The 27,626-nt window shown below is 39.2% G+C and overlaps 1 protein-coding gene across 1 annotated transcript in view; it reads left to right on the top strand.

Annotated features, from left to right (window-relative positions):
• The first annotated feature begins 23,339 nt into the window (after nucleotides 1-23,339).
• Nucleotides 23,340-27,626, top strand: part of LOC139473725 (tyrosine-protein phosphatase 10D-like) — a 30,283-nt gene continuing 25,996 nt past the window's right edge. The window contains exon 1 of the mRNA XM_071256445.1: nucleotides 23,340-23,542. Coding sequence (XP_071112546.1) covers nucleotides 23,489-23,542 — 54 coding nt within the window. The 5' untranslated portion in view covers nucleotides 23,340-23,488. The remainder of the gene's footprint in view (nucleotides 23,543-27,626) is intronic.

The following is a 27,626-nucleotide window of genomic DNA, read 5'->3' as shown; positions in this document are numbered from 1 at the left end:
AAGTTCTTTCCTCTAATTGTGTGCTGGTATATCTTTCTGTCTTGCAGGGGTCCCACTCCACATTTGAAACTCGCAAAGACACTTTTATGACTTCTCGGCAAAGAGATCGTTAAATACTGTTCGCTACTCATTGTAAATTTAAATGTTCGTATAAGCGTAACTCAACCTCCTTTGCTAACCGATCTCTTCATATGTTCTGGCCCGCCCATAATAAGGATATAAATTATTTTTCCTTAAAATTTGTTTTAACTTATACTCGCAACTAGGTTGTAAATTGAGTGTACTCCCTTTAAATAAGGATTATGAATTGGACGATGCTATTTATATATTTAGCTGGGCAACTCCCCTGTTAACAAAATATACTTGTCCAACAGTGTCACGATTCGATTTTATTCAGGAAGTCATCAACATTTAAGTACGGGTAATTGAGTAATTAAGTTTTCAATACATCCTTAAAGAAGCTGTAAATAATGTTGATATCCCATACAAGAAATAAATGGCTCGTGGTCGTTGTTCATCGTACAATATAACAAAACGGTAAATAAACCACGCGGGGTTGTACCCCTTGTGGTTTATTCTGTTTCGTGTTTATATAATATGATAAACAACTCTCCCTTTTACACTTACTTCCTAATCAAGACCGCCTCCGAGGTCTTGTGGTAGAGAGTCCGCCCGGAGAGCGGAAGGTCCGGGGTTCGATTCCCGGCTGCGTCATACCAAAAGACGTTAAAAGATGGTACTTGTTGTTACCCTGTCTGGCGCTCGGCGTTGGGGGCTAAAACAAGGACTGGTCGGCTCGGATTCAGTATACTGTGTCTGAGTGGGGTGTTCATATTAAACTGCGGCATGGTATCTCAGTGAGCTAGCACTATAGATCGGCATCAGTCGGTACAAGCAAACATACACACACGTGCATGCACGTCACTAAGGAAGTGCAATAATCTTGGACGCGACTTTAAACCCAATTTCACCTCACCTCACCTCACCTCACCTCACCTCACCTAACCTCACCTCACCTATTTCCTAATCAAAACCTCTATCGACAAGGATATAATATTCTATATTAACAGCTTTAAGCATGTTAATTTCCAGTTACCAGTCTGGCTTGTGTGTTTGCCTAGTTAAACACGTCTACCTGGCAGTACCTGGTTGTATGAGACAGATGTGCCTGAAGAATCTGATGAAAGCATCAGAAATGTTCAGTCGTCCATCGCTTTCTTATGAAATCAGTTTGCTAATCTGTTAAGGGCCATTAAATTCCTCAAGTTTATATACAACTGAGTCTTGAATACAAAGTTATATTTAAAAACAAATTTGATATAAACATATTTGCATAACTCTGCACAGCGAATCGCATCGCCTTAGACGACTCGGCCACCCGTGCCTCAGAGGATTATAGGATGATTCGACAAGTCACTTTTAAGTGCCTCAAGGCAAGACAATGAATATGAAAATATGACGATTTTTTACATTTATTTTGTTATTTTATACAGGTCAAAGCCTTTATGATATCTCAGCAGTGAAAATTGATCTATTATCCGGGATTTTTGAGAAAATGTTTTGGATCCAATGATGGTGACACTTGCAACTTTGCCACCATTCACCCATCTATAAAAATGAATCTATGATAATTATATTTATTTCTATGAGAATAATAATTGGTTATATTGATGTTGATATACCAAATGATTTGTTTCGGACCTTTTAACTGGGTAAGAGTGAGGTCTACCTATGGCTTCACCATCTGCCAGGGAGTAGAAGAGAGAAGTTGGTAAGGTGATATATATACATACAAACTTTCCACAGGAGAGGTTATAAAAGCATCTGGACAAAGGAACCATAATGTAGTCTAGAGCGTATTGATTACGTGTCCAAGTGAGGGAGAGGTGTCTAATCATCTTTGACTTTTGACAAGTCGAGATCCTTCAGGCACTTTCCCTTTAGATATTTGATGTCTGGTAAGAATGTGAGATGACGCTGAATTATTAGGTCCCCGACGTTGGCCTCCTCTGCTTACTTGATTGGAGTACCATCTAAAAGTAAATCTGGATCCTTATGCGGTTTATATATATGACAAAAGTGAATGCAAATAAGAACTGGATTTATGAAACCAAAAGTTACTTTCGTTAGCCCATTTTTAATTTTGTTAAGATATAGTTTTAACTATCTTTATATTGTGTGCACATTCTTACCACGACAAGAAATGTTGAAATCGTCGACACAAAGTGAACCATCAAACACAAGTGTTCAAAACTTTAGTGAGGCTATTAATTTTTATGAGAAATACTGTGACAGATAGGATGCTGCCTTAAAGCACGATTTTGCTGCGGATATACATCAGATGTGCGTCAGCCGGTCTTTCGGCCTTGTTTATTTTTTATGAAGAAATTAATTCTCACACGCTCTTTGTTACCTATCATTCTTATTTGAGAGCATCATTCTGCATTCTGAAATGTGTAGAGGCATTGACCAAAGTCATAAAACGTATTTTCTTATAGATTTTCGGCATTTTGGGAAGACACATCAGTTTGGGGCTGATGACAATATGCTGGAAACTAGACGTGCATACAAACATAAACTGTTTACTTACTGGTTAATGCAAACAACTGAGACCACAGCAGCGTACAATACGTTTAATATATGTTTACCAACCAGATATGTAAACATTGTGAGTACATGTCTTGAATAAAGCTTGTAACAAATACCTGCTCATCTGTTACAATATTTACAAGATATTAACTTATCGCAATATGACACCATTATTGTTTTAAGAAAGATTATTTTTAAGAAAGAATGCAAATAATAGACACAAATGTCAGCCTTGCCCCCAAAAAAGTAAAAACACCTTATATTTGATATATGATCTAATATTATGGTCCAAATGTTTGATAGCATTCAGAACATTTCCGTTAAATACAAGCTTAAACACGTTCCCACGTCACACATTGTCAAAAACCACAATATAGTTTCTACTTTTCAAATTTTAGGATACCCATTTAGATTTTCCACACAAAAGTATTATCCATAGCGGAATAATGTTTTATCTGTCTGTATTTCAAATATTTTCGCTTTATTATCCGTAAATTCGGTAACCTGGTTATTCAGTTCAAGTCTTGCATGGCATGACAAGGTAATGATTTCAATACAGAGCCAAGATAGTCCAAGATTCTGAGCAATTCCAGAATCTTGTACAAATTTAAATAATTCGTAATGAAAGACTCTTAGTTCAAACTTATCAGGGGCTTTTCCAGACTTATCAATGAAAGTAATTTCCTCCACAGTCCCGGTAATGTTCTGGTGGTCTCACATCATTTGTCAGATGTATATGATTATATATTGCTTTATTTTTCTCCTCGTATATATTTAACTAATGAACCAGTTGATCGTGAAAACAACTTAAATTTGAGAGTTCTCATCTCAATTTTACATGTTTTTACTATAGTGTACATACATTAACAGAGAGTATCTAAATTTATAAAAAATGAGGCAGGTTTGCAGAATATTGCAGAAAATTGTTACATCGCAAAGAGGTACGCCCCTAGTACACCTTCAACATCACCTCTACAACAAGAACAAGATCGGGTGATAAAATATTGACACATGTTGTCATCACAAATTGAGACAATACATCTATTTGTTTGGTATAATTAGTGTAACATATGTTAATTAACGTTTATTTAAGAATTATACGTGGTCGTTGTTTTTCACACAATAAAACACTGCAGGGTGAATAAACCACTTGAGCCCCCCATGGTTCATTCTCCCTGCAGAGTTTTATTGTACGATAAACAACGACCATGAGTCGTTTATTTCATATATGATATATTAACATTATGTACAGTTTCTTTGAGGATGTTAAAAAATATTTACCCGTATTTAAATAATGATGACTCCCTGAATACAATCCGACCTCGGCAATGTCGGACAAGTCCGTTTAATATATTTTTACAATTTTCATGTCGATTGTCTGTACCTTTTCTCCCATTGCCGATTGTCAAATCTCTCTAACTTTTGGGTGCGATGGTTTATCTACGTTGCCCAGCTACATCTTTAGAGTACAACTCCCCAGACACTTCCCTCTCAAAAAAAACGTTGTCCAATCTACAACGTCATCAAGTTGCAAGTGCCTGTTCGAATCTCTAGAAATTACGTCATCATAGTGTTTCATCGTGAAATAAACTGGGCTTCGTTCTTCATTGTTCTTTGCGTAGCTATCTTACATATAAAAATACTCAGCAGCGTCGTGTGCGCGTACTTAATTCATATAAAAAGTGAAGAACATAAGAAATCAACATAAATCTCGGAATTAGTTCTTGTGTTAGTTGCAGTCTGGTTACTTACGGTTTGCTCAACTTTGTGTTCCATTTGGTAACGAGTGTATAATCAAGTTCTAAATTTACAAACTAGTAACTTTCGATTCAAATACATCACAGGAATGATGTTTTGTTCTCCTGCTCCTGTAACAACACTGTTCCAATACCCGTGTCTGATGCATCCGTTCTGACACAAAATATTTTGGTAAAGTCCGGTTACCTCAAGAAAGGAAAACTGGACAACAACTTACGTAGCGTCTGAAAAGCCTGCTCCTGATTCCCTATCCGCACAACTATGTTAGAGTTCCCTTTCTCTGTAAGGGGCGCTGCTATGGCTGAAAATTTGGGAAGAAGTAACTGCCCTAACCTGCTTTTTGTTTGTTGGACGGTACATCTCCAAAAGCTTTTAAGGATTGAGAGCAATCTTACCCTCACAAACAAATCTTACGTACAATAGCCTATCACCACCTGAGGGACAGGTCATGAGGTTGAACTTTCTGAGCCTGCCACAAATGTCCCCCAGAAGTACTTGCCAACTCTCTAAACATTCTAACGTATCATCAATATGGCTATGTGTCATCCAACACGTGCAAAACTTTCTCATCAGCCGAGTGAAAACGGCAGGAGCACTGACAACACCAAATGGAATTGTTCACCGCTGATACAATCCAAAAGGGTTGATAAAAGCAGTAAACATATATTTGCTAGTAAGCTTTACTAAGTTCGCCCTTGATGAAATATTGACACTTAGTGAATCGGACAAATGCTAAAGCTATTGGTTCTGAGTCAAAAACTGTAATCAGGTTAAGATTGTGGAAGTCGTCACAAAATCTGTAAGTATTATCAGCCCTCTTGATAAGAACTATGTGTGACGCATGAGGTGACTCAGAAAGCGCATTCGCTGAACTTCCATTGTAACCACTTCTCCTATATGGTGGAGTAAAGGCGAGGGTTTGGACCTGATTGGCTCTGGATTCGTCAACCTGATCTTATATTCCAGACAACCAGTCCTACCAGGTAAATCTGTAAGAGCATCCTGGTATTCTGACACAAACTGTCTAGCCTCACGTTGCTGTTCAATAGCCAAATGCAGAGAAATGTACATATTTAAAGTTATTTTTTTGCCTGAAGTGGAGGAGAAGAAATATCAGGCAGGTCTGACCTGGACTGAACCTCATTAGGGTCTAAAACATCAACCATATCAATCATACCTACATATACGTACTGATAAAGACTAACACTGACGTTACACACATTGATACCTCTACAGAAGTCTCCCTTTCTACATATTGAGAACAAATTGGCTTGATAAGACTTTAATTTAACCTCTACTCAGTATTTGCCAACACAAAACTTTGCCATTATTGCAGTATGTTTTGCACTGGGTAGAAGCATCAGAGTTTGGTTCGTGATCTATTTCAGAAGCGGAAAAAAAAGAAATGTGTTATCATTATATACGCACGTTCTGTTGAACATAATTTCAACACGAGAAAATCGTCCTGATGTCATGTGTCGACCTTTACAGCCCTTAATCCACTGAGCTTCACAAAGAGGCTAAATGTGACTTCATACTTCACAAGAGAAAGGCTGAGACAATGACAAAATAATCTTCACATATATTACACATACTATATCATCGATATTGTTATTGTACATTGTAACATGATGTCAAACCGCAGTGCCGAGTTAGTCGCTCATTATGGCGTGGAGATGGCAAAATAGTTGTGATTGTGGGGGCATTGAGGCTTTTGATGAGCAGCTAGTTGTATACCACTGTTATCGATATTTGTGCCTAGTAATGACACAAATAGACAGGGTTCAACCAAGCAGAAAAATATGAATTTGGATCAATGACTTGCAAAAGTCTTACAGAATACATTGCAGTGAATGTGACCTCCGAATGTGTGTTTTATACTAATTAGTGAAGTAGTTTGTAGAGAGTCAGCTTGTAATTGACAGTAAAACCTGCAGATCTTTAGGTCTACACAACCACCACTTGTCTACTACAATTACACACGGGGTCAAATTTGTTTGCAATATCACGTAGTCACCTAAAAATCAGTCATAAATGTTTACCAGTCTGTTTTTCATTTATAATTGTCTCCTTCATCTCAAGACGAATGTCAATAAATATCATGATTTGTCAAATGTTTCACTGATATCGACAATTCCAATATTTATGCTTCAGCTAACTGACATACACGGAAGTGGTTGTGTAACATTCCTCTCAAGATGACATCTACATCGGTATAACAATGTTCTTAATTTGTTAAGTAATTTATTACGAATGTCATTGGGTTAATTTTCTTAGATTTAGATGCAATATACCAACTGAAGTATGCTGATGGCAATGTATCTTACCAAATAAAATAATATGCACTGTATGTGGTTTTAAAAAATATCTGACACGAATATCAATATTGGCCTTCATGCCTTATACTGTATTACACAAGACGTAGATTTGTAACTAATATTGACTGCATTACCCTGAACACATATTGTTTGTTTGTTTGTTGTTCAACCCTGCACTCCGTAATATTCCAGCTATATGGCGGCGGTCTGTAAATAATCCGAGTCTGGGTCAGACAATCCAGTGATTGACATCATGAGCATCGATCCACGCCATTGGGATCGATGACATACATCAACCTAGTCAGCGAGCCTGACCACCCGATCCCATTAGTCGCCTTTTACGACAAGCATAGTCGCCATGGGTTGCTGAAGACCTAGTCTAGCCCGGAATCTACACGGGTCGAAAACACATATTAAATACATTCGTGACTTTGCAGTAAATTACAATGTCTGGCAAATGATCATGATTGTCATATAACAGTTCTCATTACTGAACAAACAACTATGGAATTATCCTCTTTCCATGCACTGACGGAGGCACTTTATCAGATTATTAAATCTGTCCATGATTATTTTACCCAAACTAATCGATTTTGTGAAATATTTTTTACAATGCCGATTACGCTGTGCAAAAAATAGTATTTATTACCTTAGTCGAGATAAATAAATTGTTTATAATTGTTTATAGTTTGTTGCTCTGAAAATTTTCACACTCAAATGTGTTATCGAGATATTTTCAAGTAGGTATTATGCATGTTGACCAATCCAGGTTTTCATTCATGGACAAAAAGTATTGTTGAAACTTGAATCTATGATGTACAGTATATCAGTTACAATAAACATGGCTGGGTTGGGTTCATTCCCGCATGGCGTGTCATGTTTGACATGTCCCCCTGCATGGGAAAACAGGATTACGCTTAATCCACTTATAAGGTGGTAGCTAATCGAAAATACATCACTGGCTCAGTTTATTTTGCACTGCAAAGGAGTGTCCCCTCACTGTGCCAACTTTTTTTATACAGTCAGTGTTGAAACAAAAAGGGGATTAGGCTAGAGTACGGCATAGAGTTACGATGATATATACCCGTGAAGATCCGGGTTTGAACTGATATTCAACAACCCGTGCTTGCCGTAATAGGCGACTATGTTTGTCGTAAGAGGCGACTAACATGATCGGGTGGCCAGGCCCGCTGACTTGGTTGATACATGTCATCGTATCCCACCGAAAATTCACAAAACTTGACTATAGATATTAATATTCAAACGTGTACCTGCTAATTCCTCCTGTTATATGGCCCAAACAGGTTTGGTCTCCTCGCTGAGTTTAGTTTTCAAGGATCTGAGAAACTTGCCAACAGCTATGTGGGTTAGCAGCTCGTGGATCCTGGTACACTTGGTGATAAGTCCACGGTTGGTGTTTTAGTTAAGTTGCTGGACAGTCTTTGATGATGCATATCCAGTAAACTCATTCTGCTTTTCTCGCCTTAACTCCAATAATAAACCACATTTTTACAGCTCTGAGAATTGGGAGTATACTGAACAATGACTTGAACGTTTGCCATTCTGGAATCTGGTAGCTTGACACAGTTGTACCCTTATAAATATGCAGCGTTGGAAATTGTGAATGATATTCACCTATTATGCATTGACCAATTTTACAGGATTAATTTCCGCTCACTAATTATAAGAAATCGCTGACTATTTAATCATAGGCAATCCTCATCTGATGTTGGTAAATGTTGAAAGTTGGCAGGTGAACAGTTCAAACGGGAAAACAGAGTATCGCTAAATATAATGCCCCTGTTATTCTCCGCCTGACTGACCAGTGTTGTGTTTAAGAAAGTTGGCACTCTGGGGGTGAATCCCGCTAGGTTATCAAGTTGCCACCTGCTTCATTGCTTCTATCATTTTGTGTTCGGACATCCTGAAGGTGTACAGCTACATGTACTCGTAGCTACATGTACACAAAATACGATTTGACGCATTCACATTCACGCATTGAACATTTCCGTTTGAGTTCAAACAACTGAGCCAAATTAGTTGAAAATAAAAGAACGTTTATGATATCACCTTCATACACTTACTTTACATTTGATGTGTACTCATGTAACCCAGTATCATAAGCAGCATATATATGTCATATTATGATTATCTTAACAACAAGCAGTTATAATAAGGTACGGTGATACGAAAGTAACATCTCCCCCGATCTGTCTTGTCCATGTGAAGATCCTCTTGGAGATGTCAAACATTATACGAGGGGCGTTCAATAAGTTTTGCAACTTGGGCATTTGTGTTTACACAAACAATGTCAACTTGTGACAGGTGTGACACTTGTCATAACATCAGGTTGACACGTGTCATAACAAGTTCCAGACACAACAATAAGCTAGATGTGATGGCTTCATTCACCTAAGGGTGGCCACAATCATGGATTCTCTCTAACATGAACAACGCACTGTAATAAAGTTCCTTACATGCTCCGGTTCACAAATCGAGAATTGCACAGGCCGCCATATGGGAATGTGGATTCGAACAGTTAAATCATCAACTCTACAGCCTAGACTTAGCCCCCAGTGAGTATTTCCTGTTCCGACAATTGAAATCTGACCTACGTGGAAGACGCTTCCAGGATGACGAGGACATAAAGGCTGCCCCAGAGGTGTGGTTGGAGGGCCAATCTGCGGATTTCTATAAAAGTGGTATTAAAAGCTAGAAGGACACATGTAAGTGTATTGAGTGAATGGAGATTATACTGAAATATAAAAGTGCAAAAGATATTCTGCGACTTGGTCTTATATTGACTGAAGTTGCAAAACTTATTGAACGCGCCTCGTATGTACGAATTTTCATAACTGATGCTTACTTTAATCAAGAGTTTTCAAATGATGACATTTTTTAGGTATAAATGACAAATTCCTTTTAAACGGAAGGAGTGTTCATATACATAAATAATCATGAGGTCGCCAATCCTTTTCATTTGATTGCATTTTCCTAAATTATTTTTTTTAAATTGAAAGATATAATGTATATTTCACCTGAGTAAAGTCAAAAGTAAACTATGAAACTGAACATCATGTACTGGGGCGACTACAACAGAAGTCATGTTTGGCTTATTCATGGATCAAGCGGTTTCAATGAACAAACGTGTTTTAAACAAAATTATATATCATCTTTACCTGGTAATAGCAATGACATAAAGTATGAACTTTTTACAGAAAAATGACATAAATTAACAATTAAAATTGTGTCATTGATCCAACTGCAAGTCTGACTCCAAAGCAAGTAGTATTGTTATATAGTATTCTTTCATTACATGACAGTGAGGCTATAAACACGGAGGACATTTGTCTTGTCATAACACGTTCTCATTCGAAGAAATGATCAATAAGACAATGTAGATATTGGAAAAGAGACAATCACCTTTACAATATTGACAGAGTGGGGACTACTTATATTTGAATGGATAAAAGGAGAAAAAAAATTCATTTGTTCCTAGTTAATAAATTGTAGGTGTGAATTGTACTGCCTGCTTCACGTGCTTTCTACAAATGTTATGCCTGTCTGTTTACTTAAGGATTGACTGTGTATTTTTTTCGGTTCATTGAGGTATGAATCGAAAAACCGATGTGCAAACTGTATGAATCCGCGTAGCGGATTCTTACAAAAGTTTGCACATCGGTTTTTCGATTCATACCTCAATGAACCGAAAAAAATACACAGTCAATGCTTATAATTAAATTTGACAACGTAAAACATGTTTTATCTACAATAGTTTAACCCAAAACAGTTGCATATATCAAAACAGACAAAAATGACGGCATTGATGAACATTCCAGGTGTAGGAATACATACAGTGGCGTGACATGAACCAGGTGATCGTTTAATTTATGCACATAATTTGACACGCCTACACAGTCAGTAGCCAATCAACGGAGAGTGGGATTAAAACAATGTTCATTTGACCTGTCAATTAAGGCAAGAGGCGAAAAGACTTGCAACAGTCAGACTGTAACGAACCGGAAGAAATATGTCCGAGGGAAGGCGGCTGTTTCAAATAACATGGTCATTTACTGCGTGATTCAAACATTACTTCTCTGATTACGGTAAAACAGTTGGAGAAATGCTAGTTAGAAATGAAACGCGAAGACATGAAAGCGAGCGGGAAAAAAACTGGCGAGCGAGCCTGCACGTTTGCTGTTTCATTCATTCTCGGCCTTCGGTTTCAAAGGGTAGATTGGACAATGAATATGCATGAAAGTCGCTAAATGTCCTGTGCATGACGATACACGTGAGCAGAAAGGGAATTCCCTCGACTGTAATATTGGGATTCCCCGACATTCCGCAGTAATAAAAGTAGTGCGCAGCGGTGGGCGTGGCTTAATTTTTTACATTCATTGGGAAATGAATGCAATAACACGTGACCAATTCAGCTAATCAGAATGCAGGAATTTCCATGAACACAACGAAAATTTAATTATTATTAATATAAACGAAATCAAATTTTAGCTAACTAACTACATGTACTACTCTACGATTTGTTTGTGGTCGTGTATGTGAACTTGGGTCCATCAACATGTGCAAACTAACTTGATAGAGGTGTCGTAAAAATAACATGTATTTCTTGTGTTATGCATCCGTCTCCGTTATAATCACCAACGCATGTGCATCGTGTGTACATATATTAAATGTTCAATCTTATAGCGTTACATGCAATGGCTTTGTTCTTAAATTCTTAATGGTGACACAAATTGGACGAAATTTAGCAGCGGTGGTCGCCGGGAGCAGCTGGACGGGGGACCTGATCCAGAAGGGTTTCAGTCCTACCCAAAACTGATACGATGTCATTTGTCGAGCACAATAAAACAAATATTTTCCATGACGTTGTAGTGTCAGCATTAAATATATATACGTAATTAGTCAGCATTGTACATCGTTGTAAGTAAATATCGTATAATGATGGCAATGTATGTGCATTGTCAAAGAGAGATATTAGGTTGTGGTTTCTCAATACAAGATCACACTTTCTTTTCATATGAGCCCATTATATTAACATACATGTAAATATAGCCTTATAATGACGGGAATCCACAACTAATACCCTGGGAAAATTTCCTGCAAAAGTTTTGTAAGTTCTGAGATGTACTCACTTTGTTTGAAAGTGAATCCGTGTCGGTAGTCCGATGAGCACACGCGAGCACCTGTACTGCCGCCACAGTCTTCACCCATCATTTTATTGGGGCAATTATCACCAGGTGCTGCGTTTACTGCCTTCTGTAAATACTGCAAAACAAAACAAACATTGTTTGACTTCAAAACTCTTTCAGACTTAAGATGCACTGTCGTTGTCAGATCTAACTACGTTTGATGATTAATACTATACAACAAATCAAAAAGCACAAGTTGATTCTTGACATACCTCTATAAACACAACTCATTTCTAATTTTCGTAACAGTGCATACATGTATATTGCACTAAAAGCTAAGATCAATACTTGGTGTTATCGGACGCTTGAGCTGACAGGATCAGAATTTGGTGTATTGTTTATATTGGGCCTGTTCTTATTTGCTTGAATTTGTTTGTTTTGAGTTGTGACGTCAACCGGACATTTTACTGACTGATATTTTGTTTTGAGGGGTGCGACAAACTTCGTTCCTTGATTGTTTGGGCATCTGCCACTAAACGTGGGAATACTAGATATACATATATATCTCTATTTGTCAAAAAAGTGAAACCAAATGTTAGTTTACTGAGAAAATACTATGTGAAATGCTGGACTCAATCACACCTATGTTAAATTTGGGGATAGGGCATTTCGTGACACAAACTATCCACAAGACTGTATGACACGAGGAATGACTTCAACTTTCAAATGAGCAACTTTCCCTTTTATTCAAAATTATTCAAGCAGCTCTAGCATTTGAAGGTCTACGTTTCACAACTTTTGAAGATAAATCGAGCATGATCTTTCCACGAAGATTCCAAATAGCATCATACGATGCTTGCACAAAAAAATATTGGTCAATATTACAACATTCAAGGCTATTCAGATAGTATTAGCTTTAGCTTGAAAATATATCGACAATTTAATTTTGATCATACTCAGTATAGCCAAGACAGGTTAAGCAGCTATGTTTGCTACACGAACGGTTACCGAAATCCATAGCTTGTGTTATGTTCTCAGAGAGGAACGCGGGAGACGAACCTGCCACTTGACCAGCCGTTTATTCAAGACTGTCACATGATATATAACGGCACGTGATTGTGCTTACCTGCAACTTATCACATTACAAAAACGGACCTCTCTTGGCCTATCATAATAAATCCACACAAGCAAGTTTACAACTACTGTATTTCAATTACAGATGTAACAGCTTGCATGTACAGGTAAACAATCCTGTGAGGTAAATCAGAAACAAAAAGAAATTGCTTTGCCAGTTGCAGAAAGGTGGCAAGAGTTCAATTTTTCTAGCGTACATTACATTACGTCTCATTTGTCAACATTAATAAGTGCAGCAGCAATAACTGAATTGCATAAGTAACTATGTGCCAACACAGGGATTGTTTAGCATGTTTTTTATAGTGACATATTGGACAGCTCACTCAGAAATCACATCTGTGGTCGAAGACGATGCTGTACTCATTTTGATCTTTAACCTCAGAAACAAACTAACAATCGGGATTATGAAACAATCTTGTGCTTTGATTCTGTGAATGTGAATAATATTAACCAAAGTAACAGAGGTACAAGTACGAAGCAATAATCGTTGATGTACGCATATGCCATTGGCTAAAAGACAAATGGAATGGATATGGCTTGTTTGGCATCGCATAGTCGTCCCAATGAGTTTATACGGTGATATGAACCTTTAGGGGAGAGGGTGTTCTAAAATAGCTATTTTGTCTCAAATTGATAATACCAAACCTGGTCACAGTTAACTTTAATTGACACGTGTCATATTTTCTCTACATTTTATATTCCTTTGGGCATAAATTCATTGTGTTAATTCTGATAAAAAGGTACTGATATATAAGAAAGTTTTTTTCATTCAATGACATACGGAGGGACCGCGGACGAAGGCCAATAGCATGAGCTTAATATTGCGATGTCAAGGTAAGCTAAAATGAGAGAGCGTTCCGCTTTTACGTCCGACGATACGCGTTGAGATACATTAATTAATGCTATCCGTTCAATACCGTTCATGACGTTTTTATTTTCACATGACAGTTTTCTGTAAGGTTAGACTTTGGTTAAGGTTAAGTTATCAAATTTGGCCTAGTGATTTTTGCACAATGTGTTGTGCCAAATGAAGACAGCATGCTTGGGGGTGAATTACACGAGTCAGCCAGCACAGATAGGACACCAACAGAAATATTTCCAATTGTAAAAAAGTGAAATTCATTCCATCCTTTGAACGAAAAGTGGGATATTAGATAAATCATATAATACAATCTAATATCCTTAAATGAAGTCGACCTAATAGGATGTCCAGAGTTAATAATTGGATTCTACTGTTGTGTACAGTAATGCGATATTGGTGTAATGACAACATGCCATGTGTCGACAGTCTTTCTAACCAAAGAATTCGACTTCCAACGTTATTGTTTTGAGAAACAAGTACTGCATGGTGTTATATTTCGACGAGTAAGTGACAGTTTGCACGAGGTACGCACCTCTCAACACAAAATATCAGTCAGTAAAATGTCCGGTTGACGTCACAATTCAAAACAAACAAACTAAAGAGCCAGTTCATCCTGATCGGCTAAAGCTGAGTGACCCTTTATCAAAACCAAGCTAATGTCCCGTTATAAATAATATACCGTAGACAATGTTTAGGATGAAACACGATGGGCAGGGGAAAACCTACGAATGTATTTCCCGATCCAGAGTGTTACATTCTCGGACAAAAAGGCGTGGAATTGGGTCGAATAGGTCTTCAGCAACCCATGCTTGCCGTAAAAGGTCACTACGCTTGTCGTAAAAGGCGACTAACGGGATCGGGTGGTCAGGCTCGCTGACTTGGTTGATGCATGTCATTGATCCCAATTGCGTGGATCGATGCTCATGATATTGATCACTGGATTGTCTGGTCAAGACTCGATTATCGGTTTATCTCCTAAATGAGTGAGTTAGTGAGTTGGGTTAAACGCCGCTTTTAACAGTATTCCAGTTATATCACGACGTGTCAGCTTAATGTAGGAGGAAAGCCCAAAATAATGCAAGACTCAGACGTTTACCACTTCGAATTCGGTGAAACCCACGACAACGGGTATGGTGCTGACAAACCTAGAAACATAATAGGGGCGAACCGGGATTCAAACCCACAATCATAGGTTTCTGGCGTGCCAAAGGGGGGTAACTCTGCACAGCGAATCGCGGCGCCTTAGACGACTGGGCCACCCGTGCCCCCCATATGTTGTTGAGCATACATAAGATAAGGAAGTATAAATAAGACAAGGAAGTATGGATACGACTCGTGGTGAGTGCCTAATCACGTTAATTTTCGTCCCTAATGTTCAACATGTCATGTTGTTAGAAGTAGAGTGTGAATTTATTATAGGTACAGTTTCCTACGGAGGACAATCTGGCACATAACAGCCACATATGATTGCCGAGAAGGGCCATCGTTTTATCACGCAAGAAATCTGGAGCGATGCGATGAAACGACGGAGCAATGTGTTTTCGCGATGGTGCGATACGATGTAATAAGGCGATAACGCGATGCAACAGAGTACTACGTTGTATGGTCGGTCGCTTCAGGATATGTAGAAAAAGTGTTCACCACCGTAAATTCAAGATGGCCACCAATTGTTCTTTCAAATCTTCACATTTGGCCTATAACTTTATAGTTATTCAGACCTTGGCTATTTGTAATGCGAATAGTTTCACTTCCCATCAAGCTGAATGTAATATGCTACGTGATTCTCCTACTTATACCCAAAACAGCAGTCATGACTCTTTCAAAACTGCCTCAATTTCATATATCAATAAAAAAAAAAAAAATTATACAGTATATCGAATGAAGAAGAGGATGTCGCGACACCTGTATTACTGACTGAAATAAACTGCTGTATTGGTTTATAAAAGCTACGTTGTTGAAGCCAGGGACATGTACAACATATGATCGACAAGCTTCTCCGGGTGGGTAACGAAGGTGTCAAGCCCTCGGACGGAGTTTGGACCTCATATAGCTGGAATATTGCAACAAACAAATGAACGTGTGAACAGTTCATGCCATTTGCTCCCCTGGAAGTGTTATCTTTTGATGGAACTTTGTTAAGGTCTGAAGCAGTTTCTTGAAACTTGAAATAATGTTTCGATTTGATACCACAAGTTTCATTCACGCCTATTACTGCAAATTGCTGTGACAACATTTGTATAAAGTACTTTTTCACAGATACAATCGTATTCAGATTTCGTGTCTCTCATAGTATTGTTTCTTGGTGAAGTTGACGCAATGTCAGTCAAGTATTGAATTTGCAAATTTACTACACAATACATGCTTACTTATCTGTTAGATTTTTATTGCTAATTCTTGTTTCTATGTTCGATTGCATAGTTATATACTTATAGTGTCGTGCCTTATAACTGCAAATATAAGCGACAAAACCCTTTCAATATTCATAAGAAATATCTGCCAAAAGTAGTCGATTGTACGATTCCGACTTTATCATGGCAATGTGTTTATGAATCAATATCAAATAGTGACGGTACCAGGTGTTCGCGAAAAGGTGAGCGTGTCCTTCCCCACCGGTGCGTTGTGTGTTGTTATTCGTATATCACCCGTGAAGATCCGGGGTAGAATAGATCTTCAGCAACCCGTGCTTATCGTAATAGGCGACTAACATGATCGGGTGGCCAGGCTCGCTGACTTGGTTGATGCATGTCATCGTATCTCAATTGCATAGATCGATGCTCATGATGTCAATCACTGGATTGTCCAGATTCGATTATTTACAGACCGCCGTCATATAGCTGGAATATTGCTGGGTGCGGCGTTAAACAACAAACAAACAAACAAACAAAACAAACACTGGCTGGTCATTTTCCTCAGTCTGACTGAATACTAAATATTATATGTTTCGATAACATTGTTTGTTGGCTTCCTCGTGTGTTTTCCGTCCATCATATTGTTACCATATTATCTATTATCCATACTGAAACGTCGCCATTACAGTAAAATGAAGAAGTTGTTCCATATATTGTGTCTACTTTGAAAAATTGTTCTTTTTTTATACAGATATCACCGGTTGTAAATGATTTGGACGGTAAGATAAGGGCGTTACCTGAATGTTTCAAATCCATACATGTATTAATGATTTATCGACTTAAACTTTCTACCACCAACACGTTTGTCGCGGTTTGATACCCTTTTCCAAGCGTTGTAGATTTATAGTCACACATGATTTATGTTCGGGAGTATCAAGTGCTTCTCTCGCTGTAGGCTGGCCCCACCAAATCGATCGCCTGGCCGATATCACGCTGTTGTTCACGTGCGCTGACATACAAGATCGGCGCCTAACATGGCCCACTCGGCCTATGGGTTATCTCGCATTCAACACACTGCAGAGCTACCACATGTACGTCTCCAGGCAATCCCCACGATGAACACGCTTAGGGAGTGCGGGACTTTTCAACTCCTACTCCACAGTACCATCCAAATGCATTTATGTGTGATTCAGCATAGCAGACCAATCAGACGCTAACGTTTCACGTTTCTGCCCTTCACACAAGAGGTAGCGATGTGTGCAGACAGGCACAGGCAGTTCCACCACTATTCATGACATTTGAAATTTTGTGAATGGTGGTGCCATATATTAGCCCTGTGCAATAACACTTGACATTTAATTGCCAGTATTATTAATTATTGAATTATGTACTGTATATTTCAAATATATTGTCAAGCGTATGCATGTGGTGTCACAATAACAACAGTTAATAAACGCGACTAAAGCACTTCTATAGTCATAATAATCATAAAAGCGACAAAACCCTTTACATACACGTGTGTGTGTTGTGTGTGAGAGAGAGAGAGAGAGAGAGAGAGAGAGAGAGAGAGAGAGAGAGACTGCTTGTACTAGTCCGGACTGATGCCGATTTATAGTGCCAGCTCACTGAGATACCATGCCGCACCTTAACAAGAATAACCCACTCACACACAGTATACTGACTCCGAGCCGACCAGTCCTTGTTTTAGCCCCTTAATGTTGAGCGCCAGACAGGGCAACAACACGTACCATCTTTTAACGTCTTTTGGTATGACGCGGCCGGGGATCGAACCCCGGACCTTACGCTCTCCGGGCGGATGCTCTACCACTAGACCATGGGGGCAGTCACGACACCAAAGGATGGAGCTGCTGGAATATTTCTCAACATAACTGGAAGGAGGACTTTTGGAAAGTTGAAGTCATCTCTCTTGTCAAACAGTAACATGGAGAGTTTTTGTCACGCTGAATGTTTATAAATGCATATATCTTAATATCAATAGTAACAGATAAAGTAGTTTCACGAGTCCCTTATATTTTAAGGTCAGGTATGTAAATCAGTGGAAGGGAATTTGCTTTTCACCATCATGGAATGGTATCAGATCAGATCATACCTGTGGCTGCAAATAGGTTTAACCTCCTAACCACATTCCCTTGTGTTAGATTTTGCCAAGTCCAAATCATTTGCAAAAAGAAAAAGATCTGCGAGAATGGGAGTACAATTTGTACCCGTGGCTTAACGCTTGTCATATCATTTCTGTGCATTTATTCAGATCTAGCAATATCTAACAATGGCCCGGACTTCTGTACATAAATCGACACGTGGCATTTGACGTCCTCTGTTTACTGTATTACATGACAGTTTTCATCTGACATGCCTACAGATTGTACATGGTCATCCTAGTCCGGAAACATTTGATATTCTTGTTCATTTTGTACTGACTGTCCTACTTATCTGTTGAGGAGCTGCCCGATTAGAACTGGTCCTCCATCAACCCATGTTTGTCGTAAGAGGCGATTTACAGGATATGTTGGTCAGGCTGGATGACATGGTTGATGGAAAGAACCGAACACCAATTTCTTGTATCCAATGATGTATGATTATGTCAACATTAAGCAACACATCGATGTAATCTGCGACCGATAATACATCCGATAGTTGTCAAAGATTGCTACCGTTGCAAAACCATTTCCAGTCTGTAGGAACAGCTTTTATCTCAAATTTGGCAGTTCAATGCGCATGTGTTTATGAAGTTTGGCTAGCAACGATACTGATAATAGTACCTGCTTGGATTCTTTTATAATTAATGTATTTTAATTTCAGATTTTGAAGATGTTATTTGTCCCACGCATATTGATTCATTGTCTTAATTTGGTGATATTTCGTACGGTTTTGCAGACATTCAAGACCATACAGACGATCTACCGAGGCTTGTGCCACTATTTTGAAAACACATTCCTATTTACTCTCATCAAAGTCTGTGTTTCCGTACATTAATCACGTGTTCACTTTATCTTGCTTTTCTTGTTTATTTGTCTCATTGTTGAACATACAGGGAAATACAGCTCAGGTTAATCCAGTCTCTACACGCAAAGCAACTGTCAATTCTATCCGTTATTGACTATTAAAGTTAGCTGCGCGAGTTTACGCATAACAAATATTCAGTCCCTCAACCCCCAAAACCCCTTCACATCCCGTTCCATCCCATCCCACCCGATCCCCTAACAAGTGAGAAACGTCTGTTCAACTTGGTATTAATGAAAAGAGTATTTTGTTTGTTAGTTTTGTTTTTTGTAACGCTGCACTCAGCAATATTCCAGCTATATGACGGCGATATGTGAATGATCGGATTTTGACCAGACAATCCAATGATTGACATCATGAGCATCAATCTGCGCAGTTGGGATACGATGGCATGCATCAACGAAGTCAGCCATCCTGACCACCCGATCCCGTTAGTCGCCTCTTACGACAAGGATGGGTTGCTGAAGACCTACTCGAACACGGGATCTTTACGAGTAGCATCATATTCAAAGCAATATCATAGTAATTTCCGCCACAATTACATTGCAGGCTTTGTTTTCAAAGGGTTTAGGGCACAATATTACAAGTGCAGATAAGTAAGACAGGTAACCCACGACAGGTGATCAAAACAGATACATATTTAGGTACATACATGTTTGAGGTTTAACCACTTACTGCAACGTTCCTTTCACATCAGGAAGACGTAAATTAGAATAGATGAAACCCATTAAAGGGAATGTAACTGGTCACTGGTGAGGTGACAGCTTGCATTTAGCTACCCCACTGGCCCTTGTATGTCAGCGAAGTGACATGTATGATGTGATAGTTGTCACGTGTTATGTTATTGTGTGGCAGTTTCTCCAGGGAGTGGATTTCGAGAGCTGGGTAGGGAGAGTTGGTAGTTGCCCCAATAGATATATGTCATGAGCTCATGACATGACACATCTGGACGGATAATGAAAACAGTTCATAGAAATTATCTGCAATTCATAACAGTTAAAAGACACATCAAACTAAGTATTATGTATAATTTTTCATAAGCTGATTTTTCACAAATTGATTAGGCGTTTTTCCTTTTTAGATTGTATAAAAACCCATACGAATTGGCTAAAGTGTGTATAAACCTTTCATATGTATTGCTGCATTGCTTTTTTCAATATTGTATTTTTAAACAAACAGTGAAGATAGCTTAAACGCATAAACGTTTTCATATCAATATATTCTTTTTTAGCAATTTCAAGTGAACTGGATTTGGTTAACACATGTATACAATACCTTGTTTGTTTGTTTCTTTGTCTATCTATTTGTGATTTGTTATTTTTACGCTGCACCCAGCCAAATTCCAAATACATGGCGGCAGCCTCTAAGTAATTTAGTTCGTACAAGACAAACCAGTGATTGATATTATGATAATAAGTGTAAGTGACACATCCCTATCCATAATCATAAAAAAAGAATGTCCATTAAACGATTCCGAACACATCATAAGCATGTGTTTTTTCTTTACTCATTAACAACAGACTGACTATCTATGCTTGTACACAACAGGCGTAATCAAACATGAACCAATCGATTGTTTACAAAACCAGTATATTCGATATCGTGTGACTGGATTTCTGGTCCATTTCTCGATTGCCTTGTTTGTTTACATGTCGCCATCGCATGGCAGGAGTACTGTTGTATGATGTCAGACAACAAATACATACATTTTCATGCAAATTGTGTGAGTGGCGTTTGCTACCGATAGGGCAGGACATGTTTACATTTTTCGCGAACACGAGGTGTTATCGTATATTTTTATATAATTTTCACCGTTTTTTTTCCTTTTACATCTAATGTGTTTCGGCGGATAATCGAGAGTGATTATTCTCTTGCGCTGTCGTATAATAAAACCCGATTTATTACTGCCTTCCGCATGAATGTACTCACAACTGACCGATAATTCGGACTACAATCATAGGCCAAAACTTAAGTATAAGAAAAAATTAAGGATAATTTTGTTTAGTCTGTAGAAAAATTATTCGATTGTGTACAAGTCACATTTATTAAAACATAAAATATAAATGTCAGGCGAAAATTAAGTGAAGATCACCAAAACCCAAGTCCGGATGACAATGTAGGGTCGAATGTTCACTTGTGTGGTACGTCAATTGCATTGATGATGCAGTTAGATTCAGTTTGATAAGTGTACTCTTCAAAAACAGAAACGCAATACGGATATATTTGCCCATAAATGCCAAATTGGCAGACCAAGAGGTGCAAAATGAAGAGGTTTGATGTGTTATAGTGTCAGTGACAAATTTCCCGGATCAAAATGATCTCAACAAGGACATGCAAACCATGAGACACGTACGATTCGGGAAAACACACCCAGTGCATAAACAAAAGGGTCATGGAGGTGCACATACTGCACGTGCAGCAGCCCAATGAACGGTATTATTAAAGTGCAGGGTTTATGATTGCCTGGCATCTGCGTCAATCGAACAAGATTAACAGAGGTGCAAAGAAACAACGTCATAGGCCGCTTGAAGGCAGGGGAATCCCGATCGGCGGTAGCCAGAGTTTTTAATGTAGCGCCCAGCACAATCACAAGGCTATGGGGTCGGTTTCAACAGCATAGGTCAACACATGACCGGCCAAGGTCGGGACGACCAAGAGTAACCGCCCCCGCCCAAGATCACTACATCTGACTGCGCCACCTTCGTGTAAGGACGACCACAGCGAACTCACCCGCTTCCCAAATACCCGGACTGCGCAGAATCTCCGACAAGACCGTCCGAAACCGTTTAAGAGCAGCAGGTCTACGAGCAAGACGTCCTGTTCGACGCGTCATATTGATTCGACAACATCGTCAACAACGACTGCATTGGTGTCGTCAACACAGGGTATGGCCTCAACTGCGATGGAGAGATGTCTGGTTCAGCGACGAATCAAGTTTCTCCTCCGTCGAGGAGTTGGAAGAGCACGGGTCTACAGACGTCGGGGATAACGTTACGCCGGAAACTGCGTACAGGAGGTGGACAGGTGGGGGTAGGTTTCATGGCAGGACAGGTTTGGTCCATATGCAGGGCAATCTTACGGCTCAACGATACGAAATTTTCCTACCACACGTCCACTCAATTGCTGTCAACGGCAACAGTGTATTCAAGCAGGAGAACGCTCGACTGCATACATCACGGATCACAAGAGCCTGTCTACGTAACAACAACGTTGATGTTTTCCCCTGGCCCCCATGGTCACCGGATCTGAACCCGATCCACATGTGGGAGGAATTGCATAGACGGCTACGCCGACGTCAACCACAACCCCAAACGTTGCAGCAGTAGGCTTTTGCGTTGCAGGCCGAGTAGGCTACCATTGCACAGGATGTGATTCGCATACTCGTCTCTTCCATGGGCAGGAGGTGTCAGGCCGCTTTCGATTCCAACGGGGGACATACGCGTTATAGATGTTAGCTCCCCTTCACCTTTGACTTTTCCTATATACCGATAACTGAGATAACTACAATCACCAAGTGTTTTCGCCACAGTATTTTGGCTCAATACCTTGTACGGTTCCTCGTATAAATGTACCCTCCTACCTCACACAAATCTGGGTTTGCGTTTCTTATTGTTTCTTTTTTTGAAGAGTATATTAGCACCAAGACCAACCAGAGAAATTTGTAATAAAAAATGGATTATTTTACACCATTTGAATAGCTCGCTACTGAATATATACCACATGCATTTCTTGCGTCTGAAGTCAAAAGGTACGTGAGCTGCGTCACTCTAGTTGCCTTCAGTCATCATATTTGAAAATCGAAATGAAATGGCTTTATTACTAACCCAATTAAGTGATTTTATAACCCTTTAAACTACTGATAAAAACAAAGGTGGTCTTACAATCAAATGTCCTACATGTCTATAAAACCATGGATACATACTTTACAAAAGCACATTTTATCTCGTTTTTGAATAACAATCACATGATATCTCATTTCATATGACCTGACTCCCTCTAAGCATCAGCTTACACCACCCGTACTTCTGATTAAATAAGTGTGGTTCACAGATTCCTATGTTTCCGGATTGAATGTGTGCAGGGAGTACTTCAGAGGGCGTGGCTACACGTTATCGTGTAAAGGCGCAGTACACAGCAATCTCAATACGACCAGGAAGAAGATTGGTATGCAACGCCACCCAGACTATACCGACAGCTGGACCTCGCACAGGTGAAGCACGGCAAACTCCAGGAATATTGCTCTCTCAAACACTTCATAACGTTTTACTCGTTATCAAATGTTGCTAACTCGATGAAGTACCAAACTCAACAATGGCTGTTTATGGATTTTACCTACTGACGCTCCTGTTTGTACATGGATATCGGGTATGTCACGTTATTCATATTGTGTTAACGTATATGATTGACAAACACAAGTTAGTCTCCTAAGACAGCCTAAAGTATCTGAATTTGGACAACTTGGTTTGCCTGATTCACCTATCTGTTGACACAAATGCAGCAGGTATATTTCTATGCATAATTCTTGACATCAGTGACAATTCAGGTGGTATGTCGATGTTCAACTTAATATTATTTGCTCTTTACAAGCTATTGCATACATTAACCACTGAATGCTTTGCAGGAACAAAAGCTTGACACGACAGCTGCAAAATTATTTTTCGAAAATATAACGAAAAATACATTTCCATAATGAGTTAAACTTAAAATATAGTTGCACGATTCCACATCAAACATCATTATATGATCATTATCAGTTATTGATAATACCAGCTGCAAAAAGTGATTTGTTCACCTGATCAAACACGAAAAACATCTATATCCTGGCGCTCGTCATTAAAAGGATAAAATTAGGACTGGTCTGAGTGGGATATTCATGTTAAAATTGTGGCATGGTATCTCAGTGGGCTAACAATAACATTTATGTTGAAACACACAGAATCAGGTGGACAATCATAAAAGGCAATACAGTGGGCCAACAGGGTGTAGCTGCAGAAAGAAATAAAGATTCTGATATATATCGGTTCGTGCACTTACGAGTGTCCAGTATTTGTCACAGTTGAATGTCTTGAATTAGGCAAGTGCTCCGATCTTGAATCAACAGTGTTTCAAGCAGGCACGGAAGTTTTCCCATACGTACCCCGCACTGGGCAAGTAGACAAGACGCAAGTCAGGTCGTAAAAGGAGGCTTTGAATCTCCCTCGTCTCGCTAATGCCGTCTAGAACATTATTGAACCACGTCGTCAGTACCGGACGTGAATCGACAGGTTTCGCGTATCGTGGCTCTCTCTATGCGGGGTATAGACGAATGTGTCAATCGCCGGGACGGCGTCTGACCTAGGGGGTGTAACTTAAATTACCACCTGTCGATGTAAGAACCAAAGCTTGATATTGTACGAGCGCCTCAATCAAATTGCTGCCACTTTCAATCTTTTGAAATATGTAGACAATATCATACAATACATACCGCCGCATAGCACACACTTGCAGCCACGTCACTATATAATTGCAATAATCTTGAACGACACGTTTACCCTCATGCTACGCCACCTCACCCCACCTCGCCTCATGGCATCAAGACCCGTGAAGATCCCGGGTAGAATAGGTCTTCAGCAACCGTACAAGGCGACAATTCTTGTCGTAAAAGGCGACTAACGGGATCGAGTGGTCAGGCTCGCTGACTTGGTTGATGCATGTCATTAATCCCAATTACGTGGATCGATGCTCATGATATCAATCACTTGATTGTCTGGTCCAGACTCGATTATTTACAGACCGCCGTCATATAGCTGGATGATTGTTTGTTTGCTTGTTTGTTTGTTGTTTAACGCCACACTCAGCAATATTCCATCTATATGACGGCGGTCTGTAAATAATCGAGTCTGGACCAGACAATCTAGTGATTGACATCACGCAACACGATGACATGCATCAACCAAGTCAGCCTGCTTGACCACCCGATCCCGTTAGTCGCCTCTTACGCCATGCATAAGAAAAAAGGCATAACCCTACTAGTAGTACATATGTCCTCAATCTGACTGAGAAGCATGATTATAGGAAAATTCATTTTAGTCCCTTTTGTCCCATGATGGTAAATAATACAAGATGTGTGTCATTTGATACGAAGCTGCCATCTACCAGGTAACCTTACCACAGAGTCGGTCGATGTGATTCATAATGATTCCTGAATCGAGTTTTCGGCTCAATTTCAAACTTGTGTACTCCCTATAAAAAAAAGAATGCAAATTAAATGTACACTGATTTGTTCAGGTGGTTGTACACGTCATGGGGGAGCGGTGTGTTGAACGTGTCATGGCAGTTCGGTCACTTAAGAAATGTACCTGACATTGTAATATTCATACTCTCTCATTTTCAAATGTGTTTCCTTTAAACTGAATTTATGTCTTAATTTTCCCAAATCCAGTTATTTGTAACACAAATGTTAAATTGTAATTTGCCGCGATCTTGCTGTCAACCATCTTCTCGTGGCTGGAGTGTCCACTAGCCAATATCAAAGCCTAGTTTCTACTCTTGCTATTTCAAGTCTACGTTTCTTATCTCGCTCGTGGCGCCACCCAGCGTTAAACGCGAGTTGTGTCCCTTGTGGTAAAACCGCGATATCCAGTCAGATCGTTGTTCTTATTTCGAACAGCTTCACAAAGATGCCTACCATAGCAGAAGACCTGGTAGATCATCCCATGCAGACAAAACTAACTGACAGATTACAAAAGTAGAGATATTTATTACCATCGCGCTTCCGCATTAATATAGGCATACAGACTACAGATTACACGGTATGAAGTAATACTGCACATCGCGGTAACATAACGCTCAGCGTCTGTAACCAACGCTGTAGACCAGTATAAATTGTCATGATAATGATTAAACATTTAGTGAGTGAGTGAATTTGGTTTTACGCCGCAATAGTAATATTCCAACAATATCACGGCGAACTCGAATCGAACCCGGACGCTTTAACCTCTAGGCTGCCCCACCGCCCTAAACATTTATTACATTTTGCTATATAAATAGGATTAGCAAAAGATCCGGATGTTTTTATGAATTATGCATTCAGCATAAGATCATGTGAACAAGTTGAGGCGTCTCGTATCGTAACCCGCCCAGATACTCGACCATGAGGCAGAGTCTTGCATGGTAGAGTAAGGATGTGACAGGTGATACGGGATTATTGAAGATGGCACATCATAATCCACACGAATTCCTGGACTGGCTACCAATATCGCAAGATTGTGTCAGCATAAGAAAGAATTTAAATGATTTTAAACATTCATGATAATGGTTTAGTTACTTATCCTGACATAGGTCTCTATGTTTATGGTGTTTTATAAGATGATTCAAGGTCACAAATGTACCTGACATTGTAATATTCATACTCTCTCATTTTCAAATGTGTTTCCTTTAAACTGAATTCACACTTCGCACTAAAATCTGCTTGTTAGATTAAATGTCTGGGTTGTCGACAGTCTACACAGGACTACTGCGTCTGAGTCACTGATATAGGCGTTCACTCGTTCGAGTTATAGAAACAATGACATTTGCACTTAAATATATAGAAATACTTGGGAGAAATTCATTTTAGTCCCTTTTGTCCCATGATGGTAAATAATACAAGATGTGTGTCATTTGATACGAAGCTGCCATCTACCAGGTAACCTTACCACAGAGTCGGTCGATGTGATTCATAATGATTCCTGAATCGAGTTTTCGGCTCAATTTCAAACTTGTGTACTCCCTATAAAAAAAAGAATGCAAATTAAATGTACACTGATTTGTTCAGGTGGTTGTACACGTCATGGGGGAGCGGTGTGTTGAACGTGTCATGGCAGTTCGGTCACTTAAGAAATGTACCAGAAATGTCTGGGTTGTCGACAGTCTACACAGGACTACTGCGTCTGAGTCACTGATATAGGCGTTCACTCGTTCGAGTTATAGAAACAATGACATTTGCACTTAAATATATAGAAATACTTGGGAGAAATGATTGAAAACGTCAAACCACTTCGAAAATATTTGTCTTCGCTTCATTTAGAATAATTTCAGCGAAAATTCACTGAAAAATGACTGCAGCGATAGCAGACGTATTCGGAACGGCTTTTCCTCAAACAAGACCATATATGGAGCCTCTGTATATAAAGGCTCCGTCTCCTCTGTATTTTCGTTTCAGCCTTTGAAATTGATAGACAGGACAAAAGTGAAAATAAACCATCGATGTTCTGAATATGATATTTGCATTAACGATGTCACGATCTATCCAAATCTTCAAAGTTGTATATACCCATGAGACTTGCACTTAAAGATGTGTCCACTTCGTGCGACATTGTGTGAAATACTGATGAAAGCATTGTTAAACCAATCTCACTCACTCATATGATGAATTCGTCGTGCAGAGTTGTGTCCCCTAGACGTGCCAGGAACCTGTAATCGTAGGACC

The sequence above is a fragment of the Haliotis cracherodii genome, unplaced genomic scaffold, assembly GCF_022045235.1.
Source record: "Haliotis cracherodii isolate W230 unplaced genomic scaffold, xgHalCrac1.p SCAF_3, whole genome shotgun sequence".
Classification (NCBI taxonomy): Eukaryota; Metazoa; Mollusca; class Gastropoda; order Lepetellida; family Haliotidae; genus Haliotis; species Haliotis cracherodii.
Note: the sequence above shows the minus strand (reverse complement) of the source record. Positions and strands in the feature narration are given on the sequence as shown.